The sequence below is a fragment of the Vulpes lagopus genome, chromosome X (assembly GCF_018345385.1).
Source record: "Vulpes lagopus strain Blue_001 chromosome X, ASM1834538v1, whole genome shotgun sequence".
NCBI lineage: Eukaryota > Metazoa > Chordata > Mammalia > Carnivora > Canidae > Vulpes > Vulpes lagopus.
The window spans coordinates 61,969,089-61,994,276 of NC_054848.1; the positions used below are offsets into that span (position 1 = coordinate 61,969,089).

At 36.8% G+C, this 25,188-nt stretch overlaps 1 protein-coding gene and 1 non-coding gene across 4 annotated transcripts in view; one reads left to right on the forward strand and one right to left on the reverse strand.

Moving 5' to 3' along the window:
- Positions 1-25,188, reverse strand: part of BRWD3 (bromodomain and WD repeat domain containing 3) — a 201,990-nt gene that overhangs the window by 57,687 nt on the left and 119,115 nt on the right. For all 3 annotated transcript variants that reach the window (XM_041741648.1, XM_041741647.1, XM_041741649.1), the window contains 5 exons: positions 24,399-24,624; positions 12,560-12,727; positions 10,346-10,529; positions 8,440-8,533; positions 6,601-6,750 (listed from right to left, as the gene is read on the reverse strand). In XM_041741648.1, the coding sequence (XP_041597582.1) occupies positions 6,601-6,750; positions 8,440-8,533; positions 10,346-10,529; positions 12,560-12,727; positions 24,399-24,624 (822 nt within the window). The remainder of the gene's footprint in view (positions 1-6,600; positions 6,751-8,439; positions 8,534-10,345; positions 10,530-12,559; positions 12,728-24,398; positions 24,625-25,188) is intronic.
- LOC121483666 lies at positions 11,846-11,950 on the forward strand. Its single transcript, XR_005985791.1, has one exon. It is a non-coding gene; the product is annotated as a U6 spliceosomal RNA (small nuclear RNA).

Sequence of the window (25,188 nt, forward strand, 5' to 3'; positions counted from 1 at the left end):
TGAGATACCCAGGTGTCCCTGAAAGTCAAACTTTACTGGCATATTTTATGCTCTCAAAAAAAATACCTTATTGGGAGTGGAGCAAGATGGCAGAAGAGTAGGATCCCCATGTCACCTGGCCCCACCAACTTGCCTAGATAACTTTCAAATCACCCTGAAAACCTAAGAATTCGGCCTGAGATTTAAAGAGAGAACAGATGGAATGCTACAGTGAGAAGAGTTCGCACTTCTATCAAGGTAGGAAGACAGAAAAAAATAACTAAAAAGCATCCAGTGGGGGAGGGGTCCCCCCGAGGAGCCAGGCTAAGGCCAGGTGTGCCTCCAGGACAGGAAAGCCCAGTTCCGGTGAAGCAGGAACTTTACCAATCTTCCCAGATGGAAAGGCACTTGCAGGGAGCTAGAGCAAGATCCCAGGAGGGCCAGTGGAGCTCCCAGGTTCCTGGGGACACTAACAGAGGAAATGAGACCAGGGGAGAGCACGCCACACACCATAGACCGAGCTCATTAAAGGGCTGGAGCATGGACACAGCAGGGCCCAGGGAGCAGCCCAGGCAGCAGCTCAGGCGGCAGCTCCACGCGGAGGGGTCTGTAGGCCCCGGGAACGCGATTCCAGCAGTGCAGGCCCCAGAGCCCAACGTGCCAGGAGACACAGCCCAAGATCCAGCACTCCCCTTGGGACAAGCAGAGGCCAAGAGGGCACAGGAGAGTGAGGACAGTCCTGCCACCAGGTGGCCCTGAGCTGTACAGATCAGGGCCCCCTGTCACTGGAGCATCCAGGCCCCTGCAGAATGGGAGACTGCGGTAGCTACTGCTGGAGTTGACTCTAGGGCTAGAGAGATGGCCACCACCACTGTTGTTATTCCTCTTGGTGTCACCTTGTGCCTGGGACTGAGCAGGACTGCTAAGAAACAGGGGCCTCATAATATAAACAGCTCCCAATGAACCATGCACCCGGCAGGGGTGGGACAGCAACCCCAGGTGCACACACCTGAGAATCAGCACAGCAGGCCCCTCCTGCAGAGACAACATGGAAGGACAGGGGAAGAGCTAGATCTTAACCAAGCAGCACTGGAAAGCTCCAGGGGAAGTCAAGGGACTTATAGTATACAGATTCAGAGGATACACCTCTTTGTTTCTTGTTTTCTGTTTGTTCCCCCACCCCCGTTCCCCCTTCTTTCCTACCTTTAAACAGTACAACTTGTGTTTAGCCACTCTGCACTGAGCAAAATGACTACAAGGAAGAACTCACCACAAAAGAAAGAATCAGAAACAGTACTCTCTCCCACAGAGTTACAGAATTTGGATTACAATTCAATGTCAGAAAGCCAATTCAGAAGCACTATTATAAAGCTACTGGTGGCTCTGGAAAAAGCATAAAGGTACCAACAGACTTCATGACTGCAGAATTTAGATCTAATCAGGCCGAAATTAAAAATCAATTAAATGAGAGGCAATCCATGGGATCCCTGGGTGGCGCAGCGGTTTGGCGCCTGCCTTTGGCCCAGGGCGCGATCCTGGAGACCCGGGATTGAATCCCATGTCGGGCTCCCGGTGCATGGAGCCTGCTTCTCCTCCCTCTGCCTGTGTCTCTGCCTCTCTCTCTCTCTCTCTGTGACTATCATAAATAAAAAAAAAAAAAATGAGACGCAATCCAAACTGGAGGTCCTAATGACAAGGGTTAATGAGGTAGAAGAATGAGTCAGTCTTGTCAGAAGACAAGTTGATGGCAAGAAAGGAGGCTGAGGAAAAAAGAAAAACACTATTAAAAGACCATGAGGAAACGTTCAGGAAAATAAGTGACAGCCTCAGAAGGAAAAAATCTATGTTCAATTGGGATTCCAGAGGCCACCAAAAGAGACAGAGGACGAGAATGTGTATTTGAACAAATCATAGCTGAGAACTTTCCTAACCTGGGGAGGGAAACAGGCATTCAGATGCAGGAGACAGAGAGATCCCCCCACTAAAATAAATAAAAACTGTTCACCACCCTGACATTGAATAGTGAAACTTGCAAATTCCAAAGATAAAGAGAAGATCCTAAAAGCAGCAAGAGACAAGAGATCCCTAAACCTTATGGGGAGAAGTATTAGGTTAACAGCAGACCTCTCCACAGAGACCTGGCAGGCCAGAAAGGTCTGGCAGGATACATTCAGGGTCCTAAATGAGAAAAACATGCAACCAAGAATACTTCATCAGCAAGGCTCTCATTCAGAATAGTAGGAGAGATAAGGAGCTTCCAAGATAGGCAGGAACTGAAAGAATATGTGACTACCAAACCAGCTCTGCAAGGAATATTAAGAGGGACACTGTAAAAGAAAGGAAGTCCAAGGAAATAATCCAAAAAAAAAGGGACTGAATAGTTATAATGATGACACTAAATTCATATCTTTCAATAGTAACTCTGAATGTGAACGGGCTTAATGACCCCATCAAAAGGCACAGGGTTTCAGACTGGGTAGAAAAGCAAGACCTATCTATTTGCTGCCTACAAGAGACTCATTTGAGACATAAGGACACCTACAGCCTGAAAATAAAAGGTTGCAGAACCATTGCCATTCAAATGGTCCTCAAAAGAAAGCAGGGGTAGCCATCCTCATATCAGAAAAATTACACTTTATCCCAAAGATTATAGTAAGAGATAAAGAGGGATATGATATCATACTAAAAGGATCTATCCAACAAGAGGACTTAACAATCATGAATATTTATGCCCCTAATGTGGGAGCTTCTAGTAGGTAAATCAATTAATAACCAAAGTTAAGATATACTTAGATAATAATACACTTATACTGGGAGACTTGAACACAGGGATCACTGTAATTGACAGATATTCTAAGTACAACATCTCCAAACAAAAAGGAGCATTAAATGATACACTGCACCAGAGGGATTTCAGATATTTACAGAACTTTCCATCCAAATGCAACTAAATACACATTCTTCTCAAGTGCACGTGGAACTTTCTCCAGCATAGACCACATACTGGGTCATAAATCAGGTCTCAACTGATACTAAAATATTGGTATTGTTACCTGCATATTTTCAGACCATAATGCTTTGAAACTAGAATCAAATCACAAAAAGTTTGGAAGAAATTCAAACACGTGCATGTTAAAGAGCATCCTGCTAAAAGATGAAAGCGTCAAACAGGAAATTAGAGTAGAATTAAAAGATTCATTGAAACTAATGAGAATGAAGATACAACCATTCAAAATCTTTGGGATACAGCAAAACCAGTCCTGAGGCAGAAATACATCGCAATACAAGCATCCATCCAAAAACTGGAAAGAACTCAAATACAAAAGCTAACCTTGCATCTAAAGGGGCTGGAGAAAAACAGCAAATAGATCCTACACCCCGCAGAAGAAGAGAGTTAATAAAGATTCGAGCAGAACTCAATGAAATAGAGACCAGAAAAACTGTGGAACAGATCAACAAAACCAGGAGTTGGTTCTTTGAAAGAATTAATAAGAGAGATAAACCATTAGCCAGCCTTATTAAAAAGAAGAGAGAAAAGACTCAAATTAATAAAATTACGAATGAAATAGGAGAGATCACCACCAATACCATGGAAATACAAACGGTTTTAAAAACTTATTATGAACAGCTATACGCAATAAATTAGGCGATCTAGATGAAATGAATGCATTTCTGGAAAACCCTAAACTACCAAAACTGGAACAGGAAGAAATAGAAAACCTGAACAGGTCATTAACCAGGGAATTAATGGAAGCAGTCATCAAAAACCTCACAAGACAGAAAATTCCAGGGCCTGATACCTTTCCAGGGAAATTTGATAAAAAGCTTAAAGAAGAAAGAATACCTATTTTACTAAAGCTCTTCAGGAAAGATAGAAAGAGATGGAATACTTCCAAATTCGTTCTATGAGGCCAACATCACCTTAATTCCAAAACCAGACAAAGACCTCACAGAAAAAGGAAAATTATATATCAATATCCCTGATGAACACAGATTCAAAAATTCTCAACAAGATACTAGCCAATATGATCCAACAGTACATCAAGAAGATTATTCACCATGAGCAAGCGGGATTTATCCCTGGGATGCAAGGCTGGTTAAGCACTCGTAAAGCAATCAATGTGATAGATCATATCACCAAGAAAAAAATAAGAACCATATAATCCTCTCAACAGATGCAGAGAAAGCATTTGACAAAATACAGCATCCATTCCTGATCAAAACTCTTCATAGTATACGGATAGAGGGAATATTCCTCAGTATCTTAAAAGCCACCTACGAAAAGCCCAAAGCAAATATCATTCTCAATGGGGAAACACTGGGAGCCTTTCCCCTAAGATCAGGAACAAGACTGGGATGTCCACTCTCACTACTGCTATTCAACATAGTACTAGAAGTCCTAGCCTCACCTATCAGGCAACAATAAAAAAAGGCATTCACATTGGCAAAGAAGAAGTCAAACTCTCCCTCTTTGGAGATGACATGATACTGTACATAGAAAACCCAAAAGACTCCACCCCAAGATTGCTAGAACTCATCCAGCAATTCGGCAGTGTGGCAGGATACAAAATCAATGCCCAGAAATTAGTGGCATTTCTAAACTCTAACAGTGAGACTGACAAAAGAGAAATTAAGGAGTCAACCCATTTACAATTGCACCCAAAAGCATAAGATGCCTAGGCATAAACCTAACCAAAGAGGTAAAGACTCAATATCCTAAAAACTGCAAAACACTCCTGAAAGAAATTGAGGAAGACACAAAGAGATGGAAAATATTCCATGCTCATGGATTGGCAGAATTAATTTTCTGAAAATGTTGACGCTACCCAGGGCAATTTACACATTTAATGCAATCCCTATCAAAATACCATGGACTTTCTTCAGAGAGTTGGAACAAATCATCTTAAGATTTGTGTGGAATCAGAAAAGACCCCGAATAGCCAGGGGAATATTGAAAAAGAAAACCGGAGCTAGGTGCATCACAATGCCAGATTTCAGGTTGTACTACAAAGCTGTGGTCATCAAGACAGTGTGGTACTGGTACAAAAACAGACACATAGATCAATGGAACAGAATGGAGAATCCAGATGTGGACCATCAACTCTATGGTCAACTAATATTCGACAAAGCAGGACAGACTAGCCAGAGGAAAAAACGACAGTCTCTTCAATAAATGGTGCTGGGAAAATTGGACAGCCACAAGCAGAAGAATGAAACTAGACCATTCTCTTACACCATACACAAAGATCAATTCAAAATGGATGAAAGATCTAAACGTGAGACAAGAATCCATCAGAATTCTAGACGAGAACACAGGCAACACCCTTTTTGAACTTGGCCACAGTAACTTCTTGCAAGATACATCCATAAAGGCAAGGGAAACACAAGCAAAAATGAATTATTGGGACTTAATCAAGATAAAAAGCTTCTGCACAGCAAAAGAAAGAGTCAACAAAACTAAAAGACAACCTACAGAATGGGAGAAGATATCTGTAAGTGACATATTAGATAAAGGGCTAGTATCCAAGATCTATAAAGAACTTATTAAACTCAACAGCAAAGAAACGAACAATCCAAACATGAAATGGGCAAAAAACATGAACAGAAATTTCAGAGGAAGACACAGACATGGCCAACAAGTACATGAGAAAATGCTGCACATCACTTGCCATCAGGGAGATACAAATCAAAATCACAATGAGATATCACCTCACACCATTGAGAATGGTGAAAATCAACAAGACAGGAAACAACAAATGTTGGAGAGGATGTGGAGAAAGGGGAACCCTCTTACACTGTTGGTGGGAATGTGAACTGGTACAGCCAGTCTGGAAAACTGTGTGGAGGTGCCTCAAAGAGTTAAAAATAGAACTGCCCTACGACCCAGCAATTGCACTGCTGGGGATTTACCCCAAAGATACAGATGCAGTGACATCCCGGGACACCTGCACCCCAATGTTTATAGCAGCAATGTCTACAATAGCCAAAATGTGGAAGGAGCCTTGGTGTTCATCACAAGATGAATGGATAAAGAAGATGTGGTGTATGTATACAATGGAATATTACTCAGCCATTAGAACCAGCAAATATCCACCATTTGCTTTGACGAGGATGGCACTGGAGGGTATTATGCTGAGTGAGGTTAGTCAATCGGAGAAGGACAAACATTATATGGTCTCATTCATTTTGGAAATATAAAAATCAGTGAAAGGGAATAAAGGGGAAAGGAGAGAAAGTGAGTGAAAATATCAGTGAGGGTGGCAAAACATGAGACACCTAACTCTTGGAAATGAACAAGGAGTAGTGGAAAGGGAGGTGGGCGGGTGGTTGGGGTGACTGGGTTACGGGCACTGAGGGGGCACTGAGTGTTATGCTATATGTTGGCAAATTGAACTCCAATAAAAAAAAAGCAAAAAAAATCTTAGGTATAAATCAGGGAATATATGTAAAGGAACTCAATGCAATGCTCAAATTTGCCTATTAAATGCCTTACTAAAGAGTAATCTTAAAAGAAAATTATTAGAACTAGTTTCTATTAAAATGACTATTAAAAGTAAATCCAAGGTGATGACACTAACAGGGAAACCAAAAATTACACTGAGTAAAGAGCAGACATCTAACCTCTGAGGAGCTGTCTGAGTCTTCCTGTACACCTGAATTTTGACATGATGCTTGTGAATTATGCTCTATGTTGGACCGTGTTTGGTAAGTATGCTGACGCTTACGCTGTGTCCTTCTTAAAGACCGCCCACAGCTAGGCTGATAATCGTTCTGTAAAACATAAAGAAAACAGATTTAAAAAAATTGAAGGCCCAGGGATCAAACATAAACACATATAAAGCAAATCAACTGGGCAGGGGTAGGGTGGGCATAGATGTAACAATTAGGAATAAATCCCCAAAAAGAAAATACAAGATACATGTATATTTACGCAACCTTCCATTATTATTGAGTACTTTCCTATTTTGAAAATTTTGTGATCAAGTTAAAGAGTGCCTAAATTTTGGACTGTAAGAATGGACTGACTCAGAATTAACATATTCTATATTATTCATAGTTTGTTACAAGATGAAGCAAGATATCATATCATACCTATGTATATGTAATTCTTAATATGTACTTCTTTAGTTTTCTAAAATACTACATTTGATAAACCGATAAAAATATTTAATTTTTAACTAAAATTAATGTGAAAACTATGTTCTTCTAACCTTTACAAGTATAAAATGTTAATAATATACCTTTATGTAAAAGTTAAAACCGTAGTATGCTATTGGAGTAAACAAATTTAAAATTCTTATAAATAAATCAGTATCAAGGACCAGTTTCTTATCCTATATGTAAATATTTCCCATTTTTAATATAAAATGTTTACAGACCGAACTGCCTTGTTAATTAGTCTCAGACATATGTGACAAATCAGCTTAGCAGGAGAAAATAATATAAATCATGGATCTGAGACATTCAAAATCTCTAAGAAAATAACCTTGTTGGAGAACATCAAATAAGCTAACAAATCTTATTTAAAAATTAAGAATGTAGGCAAAAAATATTATCTAAGGATATTTGACGATATTCATATGATACTTATCTAAAATTGTATTTATCAATACTGAAAAACACTTTTAAAATTCAGTGCCCATTGCCTAGATTTCTTTAATAAAATTAATATCATCTTAGACTATCCACATTACCATACTTTTCAGGAGTTATAGTTTGATCTGGGAATAAGAACATACATTGTTATGCCACTAGTTTGTTCAATATAAGAATACTAGTAAGGGGCTTACTATGTACCTAATGGAGTATAGGAATCTGATTCCCTGCTTAGCAGTTTCTACTGGGAATATGAATCTTTCCAAAATAGATCAGATTTTGCTCCTATATAATTAGATAGGCCAAGAGTGGGCCTTTTCTGTAAATGGACGGAGTGTAAATATTTTTGTCTTTGCAAGTCAGATGTTGTAACTACTCAATTCTATAGTATATGAAAGCAGCCATAGACAATATGTTAATTAATAAGTATGGTTGTGTTCCAATAAAACTTACAATAACAGGAATAGGCTGTAGACCAGATTTAGACCATGGGTAGTGGTTTGTGACTACTAGGATATCTAAACATTTTTTTACACTGTGATTAGTGACCAGCCAACAATTTTAAGGTTTTACTCTAACCATATAAAAATGGTATTTTAATACAAATGTTTTATACTTACAATGACCACATATCCTAAATTTTGGAGGATGTCCTGACGTTGTGTAATTCTTTTTTTTGTGTGTGTGTAATTCTTTTTTATTAATAATTGCTATGTATTTCAATTTGGGGTTAAAAAATAGGCTCCCTATATGTAGTCAACTAGGAAAATAGCCGCTTAATACATAACTGCTACCTTTGAAAAACTCAGTATCTGCAAATATTTGCAAGCAGTATATCCCAAAGTACTATAAAACTAAACTTACCCTTTGGGTAGTATAAGATGGCTTTTTCTTCTTTTCAACTGTATAAAGACTGATTTCTATGTCACCTTTTGCATTTCGACATTCTTCCTGAACCCTAATAACAAATGTCAAAGTGACAGAAAATCATCAAAAATCAAACCAACAGTCTAAAGTCAGATAACAAAAAATATTTAGAGGTAAAATTTGCTACTTTAACCATTTTTAGGTAGACATTACTGACATTTACAATATTGTGTAACAACCATCACCACTATTTCCAAAACTTTTCATCACTCCAAACAAACTTTGTAACCACTAAATAGTAACTCTCTATTTCTCCTTCTACCAGTCCTTGTTAACCTCTAATCAACTTTATGTCTATATGAATCTGCTTACTCTAGATATTTCATATCTCTATATATATTTCATCTGATACTTGTCTTTTTGTGTCTGGTATTTCACTTAGCATGTTTTTAATGTTTATCTGTGTGATAGCAGGTATCAGAACTTCATTCTTTTTATGACTGAGCAATATTCCCTTGTATGTATATATCACAATTTGTTTATCCATTCATTTGAGAACAGACACTGGAGTTATTTCTATTGTTCTGGTATTATGCATAATACAGCAATGAACACTGGCATACAAGTATCTACTTGACTTCCTTCTTTCAACTGTATTTTAACATTTTGAGCAAAGTATTATTTCAAATTGCTCTATTGCCAGGAGTTCATAAATTAGCTATGTCTCCTTTTTTCTTATTATTGCTATAGAAAAAAAAAGGTGAAATTAAATTATGATTGCTACTTGTTGGATGAATCAGTAAAAGGCTTGATAAAGGAGATAGCATGATTAAGAGAGATTGTATGTTCTCTGTCAAATATTCTTTTTGTTTTCTATTTTTTTAAAAGATTTTATTTATTTATTCATGAGAGACACACAGAGAGAGGCAGAGACACAGAAAGAGGAAGGAGAAACAGGCTCCATGCAAAGAGTCCAATGTGGGACTCGATTCCCGAACCCTGGGACCACACCCTGAGCCAAAGGCAGATGCTCAACTGCTGAGCCACTCAGGCGTTCCTCTTCTTCTTTTCTAAATCTACTTCCAGACTCTGTAGATTAATTGGAATTGATATTAATGCAAATGTTAGGATTTATAAATAGGAATAGGTATTCTAAATTTAAAATTTATCCTAATAAAATCCTTTCATACAAGGAAGTCTACTTAAAGGGCATTTCAAAATTTACCCTTAAGCACTGGGATATACAACATACCTATTTTGCATTCCCAAACTATTCCAATATCAGATTGATGGCCTTTCCTCAGAACCACTGTTGAATTTTGGGTCTACATATCATTGAAATATTTACTCACATCTGGTCTCATATTCTTACTTTTTTTTTTAATTAATTTTTATTGGTGTTCAATTTACCAACATACAGAAAAACACCCAGTGCTCATCCCGTCAAGTGTCCACCTCAGTGCCCATCACCCATTCCCCTCCAACACCCGCCCTCCTCCCCTTCCACCACCCCTAGTTCGTTTCCCAGAGTTAGGAGTCTTTATGTTCTGTCTCCCTTCCTGATATTTCCCAACATTTCTTTTCCCTTCCTTTATATTCCCTTTCACTATTATTCATATTCTTATATTCTTACTTAATAGTATTTGTATTCTTATCTTCTAACTTAGACTATAAATTCATGGAAGACTATGTTTTAATTTTTCTGTATTTCCCAAACCATTTAGCATAAAGCCAAGCAAATTGAAGATAATTATTAAATAGTTGTTACAGAATGAACTAACTGGAATAAGGTAGAAAAACATACAAAACTTCAGCTTGATTAATAAATAATTTTAGTTATAAAATCGACTAACTAAACAATAAAGTTCTCAATTTTCTTATTAATGTTACCTTATTGACTCACCTACTAACTCCACTATTTAGTTCATTGACCACCACTCTTCTGCTCCATGCCATGAGATCTCTTTCAGTGGCCATCTGGCTCCGGGGAGCATTATTATGCATTTGTCGGACACCTTCAATCTGACCACTACGTCGAAACCCAATATTTGGGGAAGAAGATACATCCATATTTGGACTTATCAGAGCTAAAACCAAAAGAAAGGTACCAGTTTCTCTGAGTGAAGGCACCAAATTTCCAGAGATCAGTACACTAAAATAGGAAAGTCTATGACAATATTGCTATCCCTTTGTTCTATGTTTTCTGTACCACCTTCACGGTTTTATACAGTGATGAATAAAACAAGGCACTCAATAAATGCTTAAAGTTTCTATCATTCTTTTAAATTTTTTCAAAGTATATTTACATCTGTCATCTAATAAATGCTTACGAAATACAAAAAGTGTATTTAGCATGATTTGGTAGATTTACAAATGTTTATTAACACTACTTCAGAAAGCAGCTTTTAATCTATATCCTATATTTAGCCCATTAAAAGGTTTATGAATAAAGTTTCAATTGGTGTTCAAAAGTAGTAATAAGAGAAAAAGGATAAACAAAAATACTTTAACAAACTTTCATTTTCAAAACTGATAAGCAACGAATAAAAGGTGAAATGAAGTAATGAAACCTTTTCTAAGTCCTTAGACATGTCCCTGTAAATTTATTTTTGTTGTATTTGCAAATAAAAGTAGAAATGGAATCATTCATTTAACCATTAAAATAAGCACCCAGGAAAGACAAAAAAACAAAAACAAAAACAAAAACATTGGAAATAGAATTCAGTGGGGGTGTTTTGACTAATGGCATTTCATATCTATCCACAGAATTCTACTATTGAGGGTAGAGCTATTGAGGGTAGAGCTGAATGCTGATTTCATTAATGATTCTCTAAATCAAGGTTCTAAGAAAGTTTTACATCTTAGAAACAGAAAGGCCTGGTTACTGTAGGATTATCAGTCCACTTATTATCTTTTTCCAGGTTAAGGAAAGTTTATGAGTTAGTTAGGTGTTCCTTAGGTGAACAAAGAAATGTTTTAATTTTAATTTTATGGGATACTTAATAATCAGGAAATGAGTATAATACCCTGTGAATCGCCTCAAATTTAAATCACTTTATTCAATTCTTGGATTCTTTTTTTAGATTTATTTATTTATATATCCATGAGAGAGAGACAGAGAGAGAGAGAGAGGCAGAGACCCAGGCAGAGGGAGAAGCAGGCTCCATGCAGGGAGCCTGATGTGGGACTCGATCCCGGGTCACTAGGATCAGGCCCTGGGCTGAAGGCAGCGCTAAACCACTGAACCACCCAGGCTGCTCCAATTCTTGGATTCTAAAAGCTATTATATCCAAATAAACCCCAATTATATAAATGTAAAAAGAAACACATTTGCCAAAATCCCATAAGACAACTGCATTTTGAAGTACAACTAATAGTTCTTGATAAAAGTAGAATTGATGGCACTTGCTTCGTCATGACTTATACTAAAATTGGAACAATGCAGAGAAGATTAGCATGGCCCTTGAGAGGGGATGACATGCAAATTCATGAAGAACTCTATCATTTAAAAAAAAAGTAAAACTGACAGAAGCTAAGATTTATATAAAATTCAGATGTATAGCCATATTTCAAGTAAAGTAAAGAAACGATACAATAAATTAGAATATTGCCATTATTCAAAGTGTTTCGAAAATCAATTCAGAAGTTGCATCTGTATTTCCTAAGAATAGGGCTTATCTTCCAGTGTATGTCTGTAAATTCAAGAGATGAAGGGGATAATGTTAATTTCTTTTCAACAAAGAAGGGTAAATTTTTTATTAGTAATTTTTATATTCACAGTGGTTTTAATTTTGAAATGTAAGTTGGTCCCCTTTTACAAAAGGCTGTACTTATTGTAGCACCTCATTTATTAGAAAAAATGTAAAGACTGCAAATACATTCTTCAGTTAAGAGAAAACAGTTTATTAAAATACACTACCTGTATTTCTAAGAAACGCTAAGGCCTTTTAGCAACAAATGACAATCAGATTATGGCACTTTGGTATATTCGATATGACAATTGTAAATTAACAAAAATGTTCTTATTTAAAAACCTAAAATTTTTCTTACATGTAATCACTTAGTGCAAGTAAAATGAAATAAAGTACTTCCATCATATAAATATATACATACGTACCACCATTAGCAGAATATGATCTATTAATTGGAAAATGTGGAACATCTCCTTCATTTATTAGTCTAAGATCCTGTTCTCTCTGTAGTTCCCTGATTATTCCATCAAGAATGCTTTCATCTTGGTCATTGGTTTGTTGCCCAATTACTTGTTCTACCACCTCACCATCACCTTAATGAGATCAAAGATATAAAGCCACAAAATTTTAAATTTTTATCTTCCTAAATATAATAAAACATCCTTCATCTATAATTTTCTAGGCAAATAATAAAAAAAAGATTAAAATGAAAAGAAGAGATATATCAAATAGTATTTGTAAAGAGCTTTTATATTGTTTGATATGTCAGCTTGTGTGTATGACTTAACAAATGTCCCCAAATTAGCCATTATTAGGAGTGTCTTCTCATCTTAAAGAATAATTACTGAATTATTAATTTTCAAATGTACTTTCTTGATGAAATATTCCAAGCAAAAAGTCCAGATTAGAGAGCTAAGTAAGTTAAAAGTTCAACTACAGATACAGAAAATGTTTTACATCTTTCATGAGAATTTCCTTTCTGAAATAAAACAAATAACGGTCTTTTAAATACTGTCTCCTTTGAAAACACCTCAGTATATTGATAAGTACAGAAATTTCTATTGACACACTGAAATACAATGATTACATCTGAATACTTTATTTATTTCTATATTCTTTTTTTCTCTTTTTAAAAAGATTTATTTATTCCAGAGAGGGGATGGAAGAGCAGAGAGAGAGGGAGAGAATCCTCAAGCAGACACTTTGCTGAGTATGAAGCTATGTGGAGCTCAATCCCAGGACCTTGAGATCATGATGAGCCAAAATCAAGAGTCAGAAGCTCAACCAACTGAGCAACCCAGGCGCCGCCTATATTCTTTTTCTTAAATACATCTTAGATATGTTTTTCACCTTATTTTATAGTCAGACTAAAAGGCAGCCAAAAAAGTAGCCAAGTCATCAGGTCTTATAGGAAATGAAGTGTGATGAATTATATTTATTTCATTCAAATGTTTTGAGTTTTATCTCCTATTTAATATTCATGCTGTTTGCCCTTATTTAACACATATGGCATTATTAAAGTCAATATTAGCAAATGTGTAACACCATTTCATTGCTGTACAAATCTTTATGAGAGAGTACATAAAAAGATATTCAACATTTCACTTATAAAGGACAATTCAAGTCTTAAATCCCTAGTAAGGAAAAACAATTCCATTTACAAATCAGTATCTACCTCACACCTGGAAGAAAACCTACAACTAAAAAACTATATGATATGAAGGCATTCTGTTGTGGGGGGATCGGGTGTGGGAAGCAGATCATGCAAGAGAAACATATAAACAAGAAGATCTGCTATGGGGGGGAAGATGGCCATGGAGTAGGAAGACACTAGGCTTTCATCCTCCCACAAATACAAGTAGATTAACACCAATTCATCCTAAATACCCTGGAAATCAACCTGAAGACTAATAGAACAAACCATGACTAAAGGTAGAGAAGAGGCCATATTAGAGAAGGTAGAAAGCACAGAGACATGGTTTTTGTAGAGGAATATATCATGGCCACCATGGTGGAGAGGGAGGCAAGGTTGTAGAGAAGGGTAAGAGATAAGCACTAAGGAGAGCGCTTATGGTAAAAATGAATCCTCATACAACTGGCTTGGTAAGCCAGAGGGGCTGAATTTCATGAGTTCTTGAAAACAGTGAAGGCTGGAGTTTTATAGGTCAATGGGTTTGGCTCTAGGAGAACATAAAAGCATTGGGGCTGCTCTTGGAAAGAATTCAGGGCAAATGGCCTGTAGACATATGGCTTGGAAACTGATCTCATGAGCACCTTAAGCAAACAGTGAGGAACTTATCTGCCCATCTCAGAATGTGTCCCAAAGAGGCAGGATTCATGGAGAGACCTGTCTGTGAACAAAGTAACACAGACGCCATTTCCCTCCCCCATCCATCAGGACCACCTATGAGAAATAGCATAGCACCAAAACTTATGACCTAAAGTGCTTATACCCAGTCCCACCCCACCATGCTCAGATGGAACTGACCTTCCAAGTCACACTTCCTCAGCCTCAGCACAGCAGTTCTCCCTTAGAAGACTGGCCCAAACTCCTGCCAACAATGCATGAGCTTTGCAGGACCTGGGTTCCAGTGGCAGTGGTGACAGGTCTCATTTCATAAGCAGACCTGAGCACACCTATTTAAAGCTCACCAAAATAGCAGGGTCCAAACAATGCCAAGAACAGGCAAAGACAGTATCTACAGAAGATGGGCCTAAAGAATAAAGTGGCCGGCACAAAACAATGAAGTGTGTGTAGCACACATTAGAAAAATTTGCTGAAGTGCTGGGGCCTGAGGAAAAGGGAACACTATACTATAGGATACTGCAAGGACTTCTTCAAGAGGTCATCACCCCTAAGAAGAGGAGACATAGCTGACTTTCCAATACACAGAAACAGACACAGAAAGGCAAACACAATCAGAAGAGAGAGAGGAATTTCTCCTAAATGAAAAAAAGATTAAGCCACAGCCAGAGATATATGAAAAATAGACATAAGTAACACGCCTAATAGAGAATTTAAAGTAATAATCATAAAGATATGCACTGACCTTAAGAAAAGAGCAGAAGACATCAGTGAGGCACTTAAAAGAGATAAGGAATAAATAGCAGGCATAAAGGATTCAATAAACAAAATGAGTAACACGCTTGATAGAATGAAGCAGTCTGGAAGAAGCAGAGGAACAAATTAATGACATAGCTGACAGAGTAATCAAGATAAACAAAAGAGAGAAAAAAGAATGATGTGAAAGAATTAGGGAACTTAGTAACTCCATCAAATGTAATAACATTCGTATTATAGGAATCCCAGAATAAGGAAAGATAGGAAAGGGGGCAAAGAATATATTCGAAGAAATAATAGCTGAAAACTTTCTAATCTGTGGGAGGAAACAGATACCCATATCCAGGAGGCACAGAGAACCCCCAACAAAATCAACAGACTTGAATTCATACAAAGACATATTATAATTAAAATGGCAAAATATAATGATAAGTAAACAAAAAATAAGTCAGTAGTACAAAAGAAGACAGTTACATATAATGGAAATCCCATAATGCTATCAGCAGATTTTTCAGCAGTAACTTTAAAACAAAAAAGGAATGACTTGATGTATTCAACGTGCTGAATGGGAAAATCCTGCAGGCAAGAGTACTCTATAGTACTCTTGAGATACTGAAGATAAAGCAAGCTTATCTTTCAGAATAGGAGAGCTAAAGAGTTTCCTAGACAAACTAATGGAGTTAATGACCAATAAACCAGCCCTACAAGAAATATTAAAAAGGATTATTTGAGTGGAAAGGAAAGACCAAAAGTGACAGTAAGTAGGAAACACAAAAGCAGTAAAAATGAGTATTTCTGTAAGAAATCAATCAAGGAACTCACAAAATAAAAGAATGTAAAATATGACACCATATACCTAAAATTGCTGAAAATGTGGGAGGAGAGGAGTAAAAACTGGATTGAATCTAAAATGACTATCAACTGAATACAGACAGCTAGAAGATACTGGTGTAGTAAGGGGATCCTAGGCTCATCTCATCCCTTGAAGACAACTACATAACTATCAAATCATTCTGAATACCCCCCCAAAAAAACCTGAGGACTGACAGAACAAACTCCACAATTAGAGGGAGAAAAGCACATCAAGAAAGATAGGATGTGTGGAAACATGGTTTGGGTGGGAAACAGGGTTCTGTGGAGGGAAGGAAGCCCTGGTCACAGAGAAAGGCAAGAAAGTGAGGAACACAGAGGAGAATGCACAAGGAGAACACTTTCCCAGATTCACTGGCTGGGAAAATTGAAGGGCTGATTTTTGTGAGTTTTTGCAATCAGCAGGGCTTGAAGACAGGAGCTTAAAGGTGGGTAAGCTTGACTGGAATAGAGCCCTGAAGGCACTGTGCTGCTCCTAGAGAGAAGGCAGGCAAACAACCCTGGGGTGAAGAACATGAAAACAACTGAAAAACACCCAGACACACTGGAAGAGATTATTCCTTCTTCTCACAGTGCTTCCTTGAGAGCAGTCAAAACCGAGACTCCTCTCTTGGGACACAAGAGCTGGCTGGCACCATTTCCCACCCCTGCCACTCATATAGACATAGAGCCACCTTTGGCAAATAGCACAGTGCTGACACTGGGTGCCGAACCTGCTTACTCCAGGACCCACATCTCTGCACTCTACCCTTACTGTCCTTCTATGTAAAGTTTGCCTCAGTCTCAGTGTGACGGGCCCCTTCCCCAGGAGACCAGCAGAAACCCCCACACACATCTAAACACTGCCCACTGCAGGCAAGGAGAGACTCTGAGGAGGAATGGTCTAGAAGGACAGAGCAGATAAAACACAGCAGAGCATACTCAGCACACACCAAAGACACGCTCTGAGGTGCCAGCCCCTGGACACTATATGACTTCTTCTTCTTCATAAAGCCATAATTCTCAGGAACAGGAAACCTAACAGACTTTCCTAACACAGAGAAGTAGACAGAGACTTAGACAAAATGCCAAGATGGAGGAATTCATCACAAATGAAGCAAGATAAGATTACAGCAGGTATCTAAGCTAAACAGATATAAGTAATATGCCTGATGGACAATTTGAAGCAACAGTCATAAGGATACTCACTTAGTTTGAGAAAAGAATGGAAAACTTCATGGAGGCCCTTAACCCAGAGATAAAAGAGTTCAAATTAATAGAAATGAAAAATGCAATAACTGAGATTCAAAACAAACTGGATGCAATGAAGTTAATATAGACGGCCATATGTACAAGAGGTTCTATATAAACCTAATGATAACCACAAATCAAAAAACACTAATAAAAAGGCAAAGAACAAAAAGAATTCCAAATATACCATTTAAGCGAATCAGCAAAACTTGAAAGATAAGAATCAAAGAAAAAATTCATAAATAACCACAAGTAATAAAATAGCATTAAATAGATTTCTATCAATAATTGCTTTGATGTACATGAACTAAATCTCTAATCAAAAGACATAGGGTGACAAAATGCATTAAAAAAAACAAGACCCATCTATACTGCCTTCAGGAGACTCATTTTAGACCTAAAGAAACATGCAGATTAAAAGTGAGGGAATCAAAAAACATCTATCATACAAATAAATGCATGTGAAAATAAAGCTATAGTAGCAATACTTATATCAGAAAACATAGATTTTAGTATATGTGCTGCTAAAGCGAGCACGAAAACATAGATTTTAAAACAAAGACTAAAACAAAGGACTCTCTAAATAACAAGGGGATAATCCACCAAAAAGATATAATGATTGTAAATATTATGCACCCAACATGGGAACACTAAATACATAAAATGTAATAGCAAATATAAAGGAACCACCATATATAAAAAGATTAAAAAAAAAAGGAACCACCAATAATAATACAATAATAGTATTTAATACACTATATCTAAACAGAAACTAAAAAGCAAACAATGACACAGTGCATTGAGTGGATTTTAATGGATATATTTAGAACATTCCATCTTAAAACAGCAGAATATACATTCTTTTCAGATGCATACAGAACATTCTCCAGAATAGAAGCCAGAAAAAAAAGCATCAATAAATTCGAAGAGATTTGAGTCATACTATACATATTTTTTATGACAGTTATGAAAGTAGAAGTCAACACAAGAAAAAAAATCTGGAAAGACTACAAATAAATGGAGGTTAAATAACGTACTACTAAATAATGAATGGATTAACCATGAAATGAAAGACGAAATCCAAAAGAATATGGAAACAAATGAAAATGAAAACACAATGGTCCCAAAGCACTGGAATGCAGCAAAAATGGTTCTAAGTGGGAAATTTATACCAATACAGGATTTACTTAAGAAGAAAAATATCAAAGAAACAACCTATTTTTATACTAAAGGAGTTAGAAAAAGACACCAAAATATACCTAAAACCAGCTGAAGTTAGGTACTAACAGAGATTATAGCAGAAATAAATGATATAGAAACTAAAGAAACAGTAGAAGAGATCAATGAAACCAGGAGCGGGTTCTCTGAAAGATAAACAAATTCATAAACCTCTAACCAGACTCATCAAAAAACAGAGAATAAAGAGACACAAATAAATAAAATTACAAAGGAAAGAGGAGAAATAATAACCATGCCACAGAAATACAGTCATAAGAGAATATTATTAAAAACTATATGCCAACAAATTGGACAACCTAGGAGAAATGGATAACTTCCTAGAAACATATAAACTACCAAAACAGAAGCTGGAAGAAAATAGTGTGAATAGATTGATTACCAGCAAGGAGGTTGAATCAGTAATCAAAAAACACCCAATGAACAAAAGTCCAGGACGAGATGGTTTCACAGGTGAATTCTACCAAACATTAAGAGTTAGTACCTATTCTTCTCAAAGTATTCCATAAAATACCAGAGGAAGGAAAATTTGCAAAATCATTTTTACGAGCCTAGCAATACCCTGATAACAAAACCAGATAGACACCACTAATAAAGAGAACTACAGGTAAATCTCTTTGAAGAACACAGATGCAAAAATCCTTAACAAAATACAAGCCAACAGATTCCAACAAAACATTAAGAAAAATCATTCACCTTGACCAAGTAGGATTTATTCCTTAGCTGCATGGTTCAGTATTCACTAATCAATCAACGTGATACACCATATTAATAAATGAAAGGATGAGAACGATAGTATTCTTTCAACAGATGTAGAAAATGCATTTGATATTGTACAACATTGATCTGTGATAAAAACTCTCAACAAAGTAGGGATAGAGGAAACATACCTCAACATCATGAAGGCTGTACATATATAAACACAACAACAACAACAACAAAACAGCTAATATCTCAATGAGGAAAACCTGAGAATTTTCCTCAAGGGGAAGGAACTAGAAAAGGATGTCTACTCTCACCGTTTTTATTCAAGATGGTACTGGAATCCTAGCCACAGCTATTAGATCACACACAAAAAATATACGTATAGGGCATGCAAACTGGTAAGGAATAAGTTTAATGTTCACTATCTGGAGATGGCATGAGACTCTATATAGGAAATGTAAAAACTCCACCAATAAACTACTAGAACTAACATATGAATTCAGGAGGCACAGGATATATAATCAATGTGCAGATCTATTCCATTCCTATACATTAATAAAGAAGCAGCAGAAAAAGAAAACAATCACATTTAAAATTATGCCAAAATAATGTTACCTAGGAATAAACCAAATAAACAAAGAGAGGAAAGACCTAGCCTCTGAAAACTATAAAACACTGATGACAAAAATCGAAGATGACACCAAGAAACGGAAAGACATTCATGCTTATGGAAAGAAGAACATATATTTATAAATGTCTATACTGGGACGTCTCGGTGGCTCAGTCTATTAAACATCCAACTCTTGATTTTGGCTCAGGTCATGATCTCATTATCCTGTGATTCAGCCCCAGGTTGGACTCCATGCTCAGTGGGGACTCTGCTTAAGGATTCTCTTTCTCAAACTCATCAGAGTATAGGGATAGAGGGAACATTTCTCAGCATTTTAAAAGCCATCTATGGAAAGCCCACAGCAAATATCATTCTCAATGGTGAAACACTGGGAGCCTTTCCCCTAAGATCAGGAACACGACAGGGATGTCCACTCTCACCACTGCTATTCAACATAGTACTAGAAGTCCTAGCCTCACCTATCAGACAACAAAAAGAAATAAAAGGCATTCAATTGGCAAAGAAGTCAAACTCTCCCTCTTCGCCGATGACATGATAGACTATATAGAAAACCCAAAAGACTCCACCCCAAGATTGCTAGAAGTCATACAGCAATTTGGTAGTGTGGCAGGATACAAAATCAATGCCCAGAAGTCAGTGGCATTTCTATACACGAACAATAAGACTAAAGAAAGACAAATTAAGGAGTCAATCCCATTGACAATTGCACCGAAAAGCATGAGATACCTAGGAATAAACCTAACCAAAGAGGTAAAGGATCTATACCCTAAAACCTACAGAACACTTCTGAAAGAAATTGAGGAAGACACAAAGAGATGGAAAAATATTCCATGCACATGGATTGGAAGACTTAATAAGGTGAAAATGTCAATGTTACCAAGGGCAATTTACACGTTTAATGTAATCCCTATCAAAATACCATGGACTTTCTTCAGAGAGTTGGAACAAATTATCTTAAGATTTGTGTGGAATCAGAAAAGACCCCGAATAGCCAGGGGCATATTTAAAAAGAAACCCATAGCTGAGGGCATCACAATGCCATATTTCAAGTTGTACTACAAAGCTGTAGTCATCAAGACAGTGTGGTACTGGCACAAAAACAGACACATAGATCAATGGAACAGAATAGAGAATCCAGAAGTGGACCCTCAACTTTATGGTCATCTAATATTTGACAAAGCAGGAAAGACTATCCACTGGAGAAAAGACAGTCTCTTCAATAAATGGTGCTGGGAAAATTGGACAGCCACATGCACAAGAATGAAACTAGACCATTCTCTTATACCATACACAAAGATAAACTCAAAATGGATGAAAGATCTAAATGTGAGACAAGATTCCATCAAAATCCTAGAGGAGAACACAGGCAACACCCTTTTGGAACTTGGCTACAGCAATTTCTTGCAAGATGCATCCATAAAGGCAAGGGAAACAAGAGCAAAAATGAACTATTGGACTTCATCAAGATCAGAAGCTTTTGCACAGCAAAAGAAACCGTCAACAAAATTAAAAGACAACCTACAGAATGGGAGAAGATATTTGCAAATGACGTATCAGACAAAGGGCTAGTATCCAAGATCTATAGAACTTATTAAACTCAACACCAAAGAAACAAACCATCCAATCATGAAATGGGCAAAAGACATGAACAGAAATCTCAGAGACGAAGACATAGACATGGCCAACAAGCACAGGAGAAAATGCTCTGCGTCACTTGCCATCAGGGAAATACAAATCAAAACCACAATGAGATACCACCTCACACCAGTGAGAATGGGGAAAATTAACAAGGCAGGAAACAACAAATGTTGGAAAGGATGTGGAGAAAGGGGAACCCTCTTACACTGTTGGTGGGAATGTGAACTGGTGCAGCCACCCTGGAAAACTGTGTGGAGGTTCCTCAAAGAGTTAAAAATAGAACTGCTCTATGACCCAGGAATTGCACTGCTGGGGATTTACCCCAAAGATACAGATGCAGTGAAATGCCGGGACAGCAGCACCCCGATGTTTATAGCAGCAATGTCCACAATAGCCAAACTGTGGAAGGAGCCTCAGTGTTCATCGAAAGATGAATGGATAAAGAAGATGTGGTCTATGTATACAATGGAATATTAGCCATTAGAAATGACAAATACCCATCATTTGCTTCGACGTGGATGGACCTGGAGGGTATTATGCTGAGTGAAATAAGTCAATCAGAGAAGGACAAACATTATATGGTCTCATTCATTTTGGGAATATAAAGGGTAGTGAAAGGGAATAAAGGGGAAAGGAGAAAAAAATGAGTGGGAAATATCAGAAAGGGAGACAGAACATGAGAGACTCCTAACTCTGGGAAACGAAAAAGGGGTGGGCTGTGGGTGGGGGTGACTGGGTGACGGGCACTGAGGGTGGCACTTGATGGGATGAGCACTCGTTGTTATTCTATATGTTGGTAAATTGAACACCAATAAAAAAAATAAATTTAAATAAAAGGTTTCTCTTTCTCTTTCTCCCTCTGCCCCTCCCCCCGGAAAATAAATAAATCTTTAAATTTTTTTTTTTTAGGGATGAGCACTGGGTTTTATGCTCTATGTTGGCAAATTGAACTCCAATTAAAAAAATAAAAAATAAAATAAAATAAATGAATATAAGAAATATTTTTTTTAAATAACCCTAACTCTGAGTTCTGAAACCATAGATATTCTAGAAGACAGCATAATCAATAATTTCTCAGATAACAGCCATAGCTACATTCTGTAGATATGTCTCCTGTGGCAAGGGTAATAAAAGCCAAAATGAACTATTGGTATTGCATCAAAATAAAAAGTTTCTGCACAGCAAAGGAAACAATCAACAAGACTAAAAGTAATCCTATATTAAAGTATGGGGTGAAGAAAAGAACTGACATTTCTCCAAAGACATCCAAATGGCTAACAAACACATGAAAAGATGCTCAACAAATCCAAACTACAATGAGATACCACCTCATACTTGTCAGAATGGCTAAAATAAAAAACACAAGAAATGTCAAATGTTGGTGAGGATATGGAAAAAAAGGGATTCCATTTGCACTGTTGGTAGGAATGCAAACTGGTGCAGCTACTGTGAAACATTATGGAGGTTCCACAAAAAGTTAAAAATAGTGGGACACCTGGGTGACACAGTTGGTTAAGTGTCTAACTCTTGATTTTGGCTTAGGTCATGATCTCAGGGTTGTTAGATTGAGTTTGGCATCAGACTCTGCTCAGTGAGCTCAGCAGGGAGTCTGCCTGAGACTCTTTCCCTCTCCCTTTTTCCCGCCCCTCACACTCTCTTTCTAAAATAAATAAATCTTTTTTTTTAAAATTAAAAATAGAGCTACCCTAAGATCCAGTAACCGCACTACTGAGCATTCCCCAAAAAACATAAAACACCAATTCAAAGGGATACATGTACCTCCAGGTTTATAGCAGCATTATTGACAATAGCCAAGTTATAGAAGCAGTCCAAGTGTTCATCAATAGATGAATGGATAAAGAAGTTATAGTATGTGCACACACACACACACACACACAGTGAAATATTATTCAGCCATAAAATGAAATCTTGCTATTTGCAATGACAGGGATGGAGCTAGAGAGTGTGTTATTAATTAAAGTAAGTTAGAGAAAGAGAAACACTGCATTATTCTATTCACATATGGAATTTAAGAAACAAAATAAATCAACAAAGGAAAATAAAAGAGAGACAAACCAGGAAACAGACTCTTAACTATAGTGAACATACTGATGGTTAGTAGAGGAGAGGTAGGTAGGGTGTAGGTCAAATAGGGGATAGGGATTAAGGTGTGCACTTGTCATGATGAGCACTGGGTGATACACGGAATTGTTGAATCATTATATAGTATATAGTATACCTGAAATAAATATCACACTGTATGTTAACTATACTGGGATTAAAATTGTAAAAAGAACAGTTGCTTTGACAAGGAATAGCACATTTCACTGTCTTATTCTAGCATCCTTACATCACATATCATGCTCATTACTGCTTCCTTTACATCCTCCAGGATTGACTGTTATTTAAACACTAAATAATTATTTGCATTTCACACAAGAGAATGGGTAAATGGCCATTTCCCAGTTTTTGGTTTTTGAAATTTCCTCATCTTCTGTCCATTAATTATGGACTGTCAAATTAAAATACCAATAACATGAGCAGTGGAATTTTACCAATAAGAAAAGCTTGACACATTAAAGTTAGTACAGTTAATCATTATTAAAAGTAAATACTATAAGCAACAGGATCATACACATGTTCAGGTTCTAAGGAAGCAGATCAATATATTCTGTTTGAGTATATGTTTGTTGTCCTAATCCATTTATCTCAGTTTAAGTGACATAAAAGTGTAAAAGTACTCTAGTAATTACTGTGGAATTGAAAATTAATAGAAGTATTAGGTAAAATACATTATAACCTATAAAGAGTTTAGCAAGAGACATACAGAGAGAACAACAGCAAGTATAACATCTTGCAAAATGTCTTATATTTAATTTTGGAGGCAACATACCATTAGCCACATATCCCAGCTGTGGTATAAGTTGTTCATCTTTACAATTTTCCCGTCCTGGTACTAGTCTTTGGAATCTTGTAGGATGAGGATTGCCATCAACATCCACCAAGAATGGGGGAGGCATAAGGTGAGGAGCTTGTTGGGTTTGTTCATCCAGTACATAGTTGTTGGCATCACGGATAAGAGGTCGATAATCCGTGTGGAAGAACATCTGATCTGGAATCTTTATGATAGGTTTTAAGTATTTAACATGCATAGAGAATTAATTTTTATTCCTAGAGAACATGCATGTTTCAAATCAGACACATTTTACATACTCTTATAGCCATCTATTGCTTTATATTCATTCCCTCTAGGTAGAAGTGAATCACCTAAATGGTAATCTTATCTCTTCTCCACAAAGTCCTATAATCTGCATTACTTTCTGGCTCTATATCATATTTCTCCAATTAGCATATGAAGAAGGAGAGCAGTAACACAGTAGATAAAGTTAGTTATTTTTATTTAAGTTGCAAACATACAAACATTTACAACTACTTTTATTGCTTAGTTTATTCAAATAAGGATAGTTGGGAGTATAATATAAATGGCAAAGCAGGTAAATACCAAATACATAAAAGATACTCAAAGATGATATAAGTATTGAGCTACACTCAATGATTCTGAGTTCTCTTACAACTCCAAGAATCTATAATCAACTCCAAATTCATAGCTAATAAAATATAAAGAACCAATTAAGTTAGTTTCCAAAGTATTTTAACAAGATGGATAATGGGTAAAGTGGCCA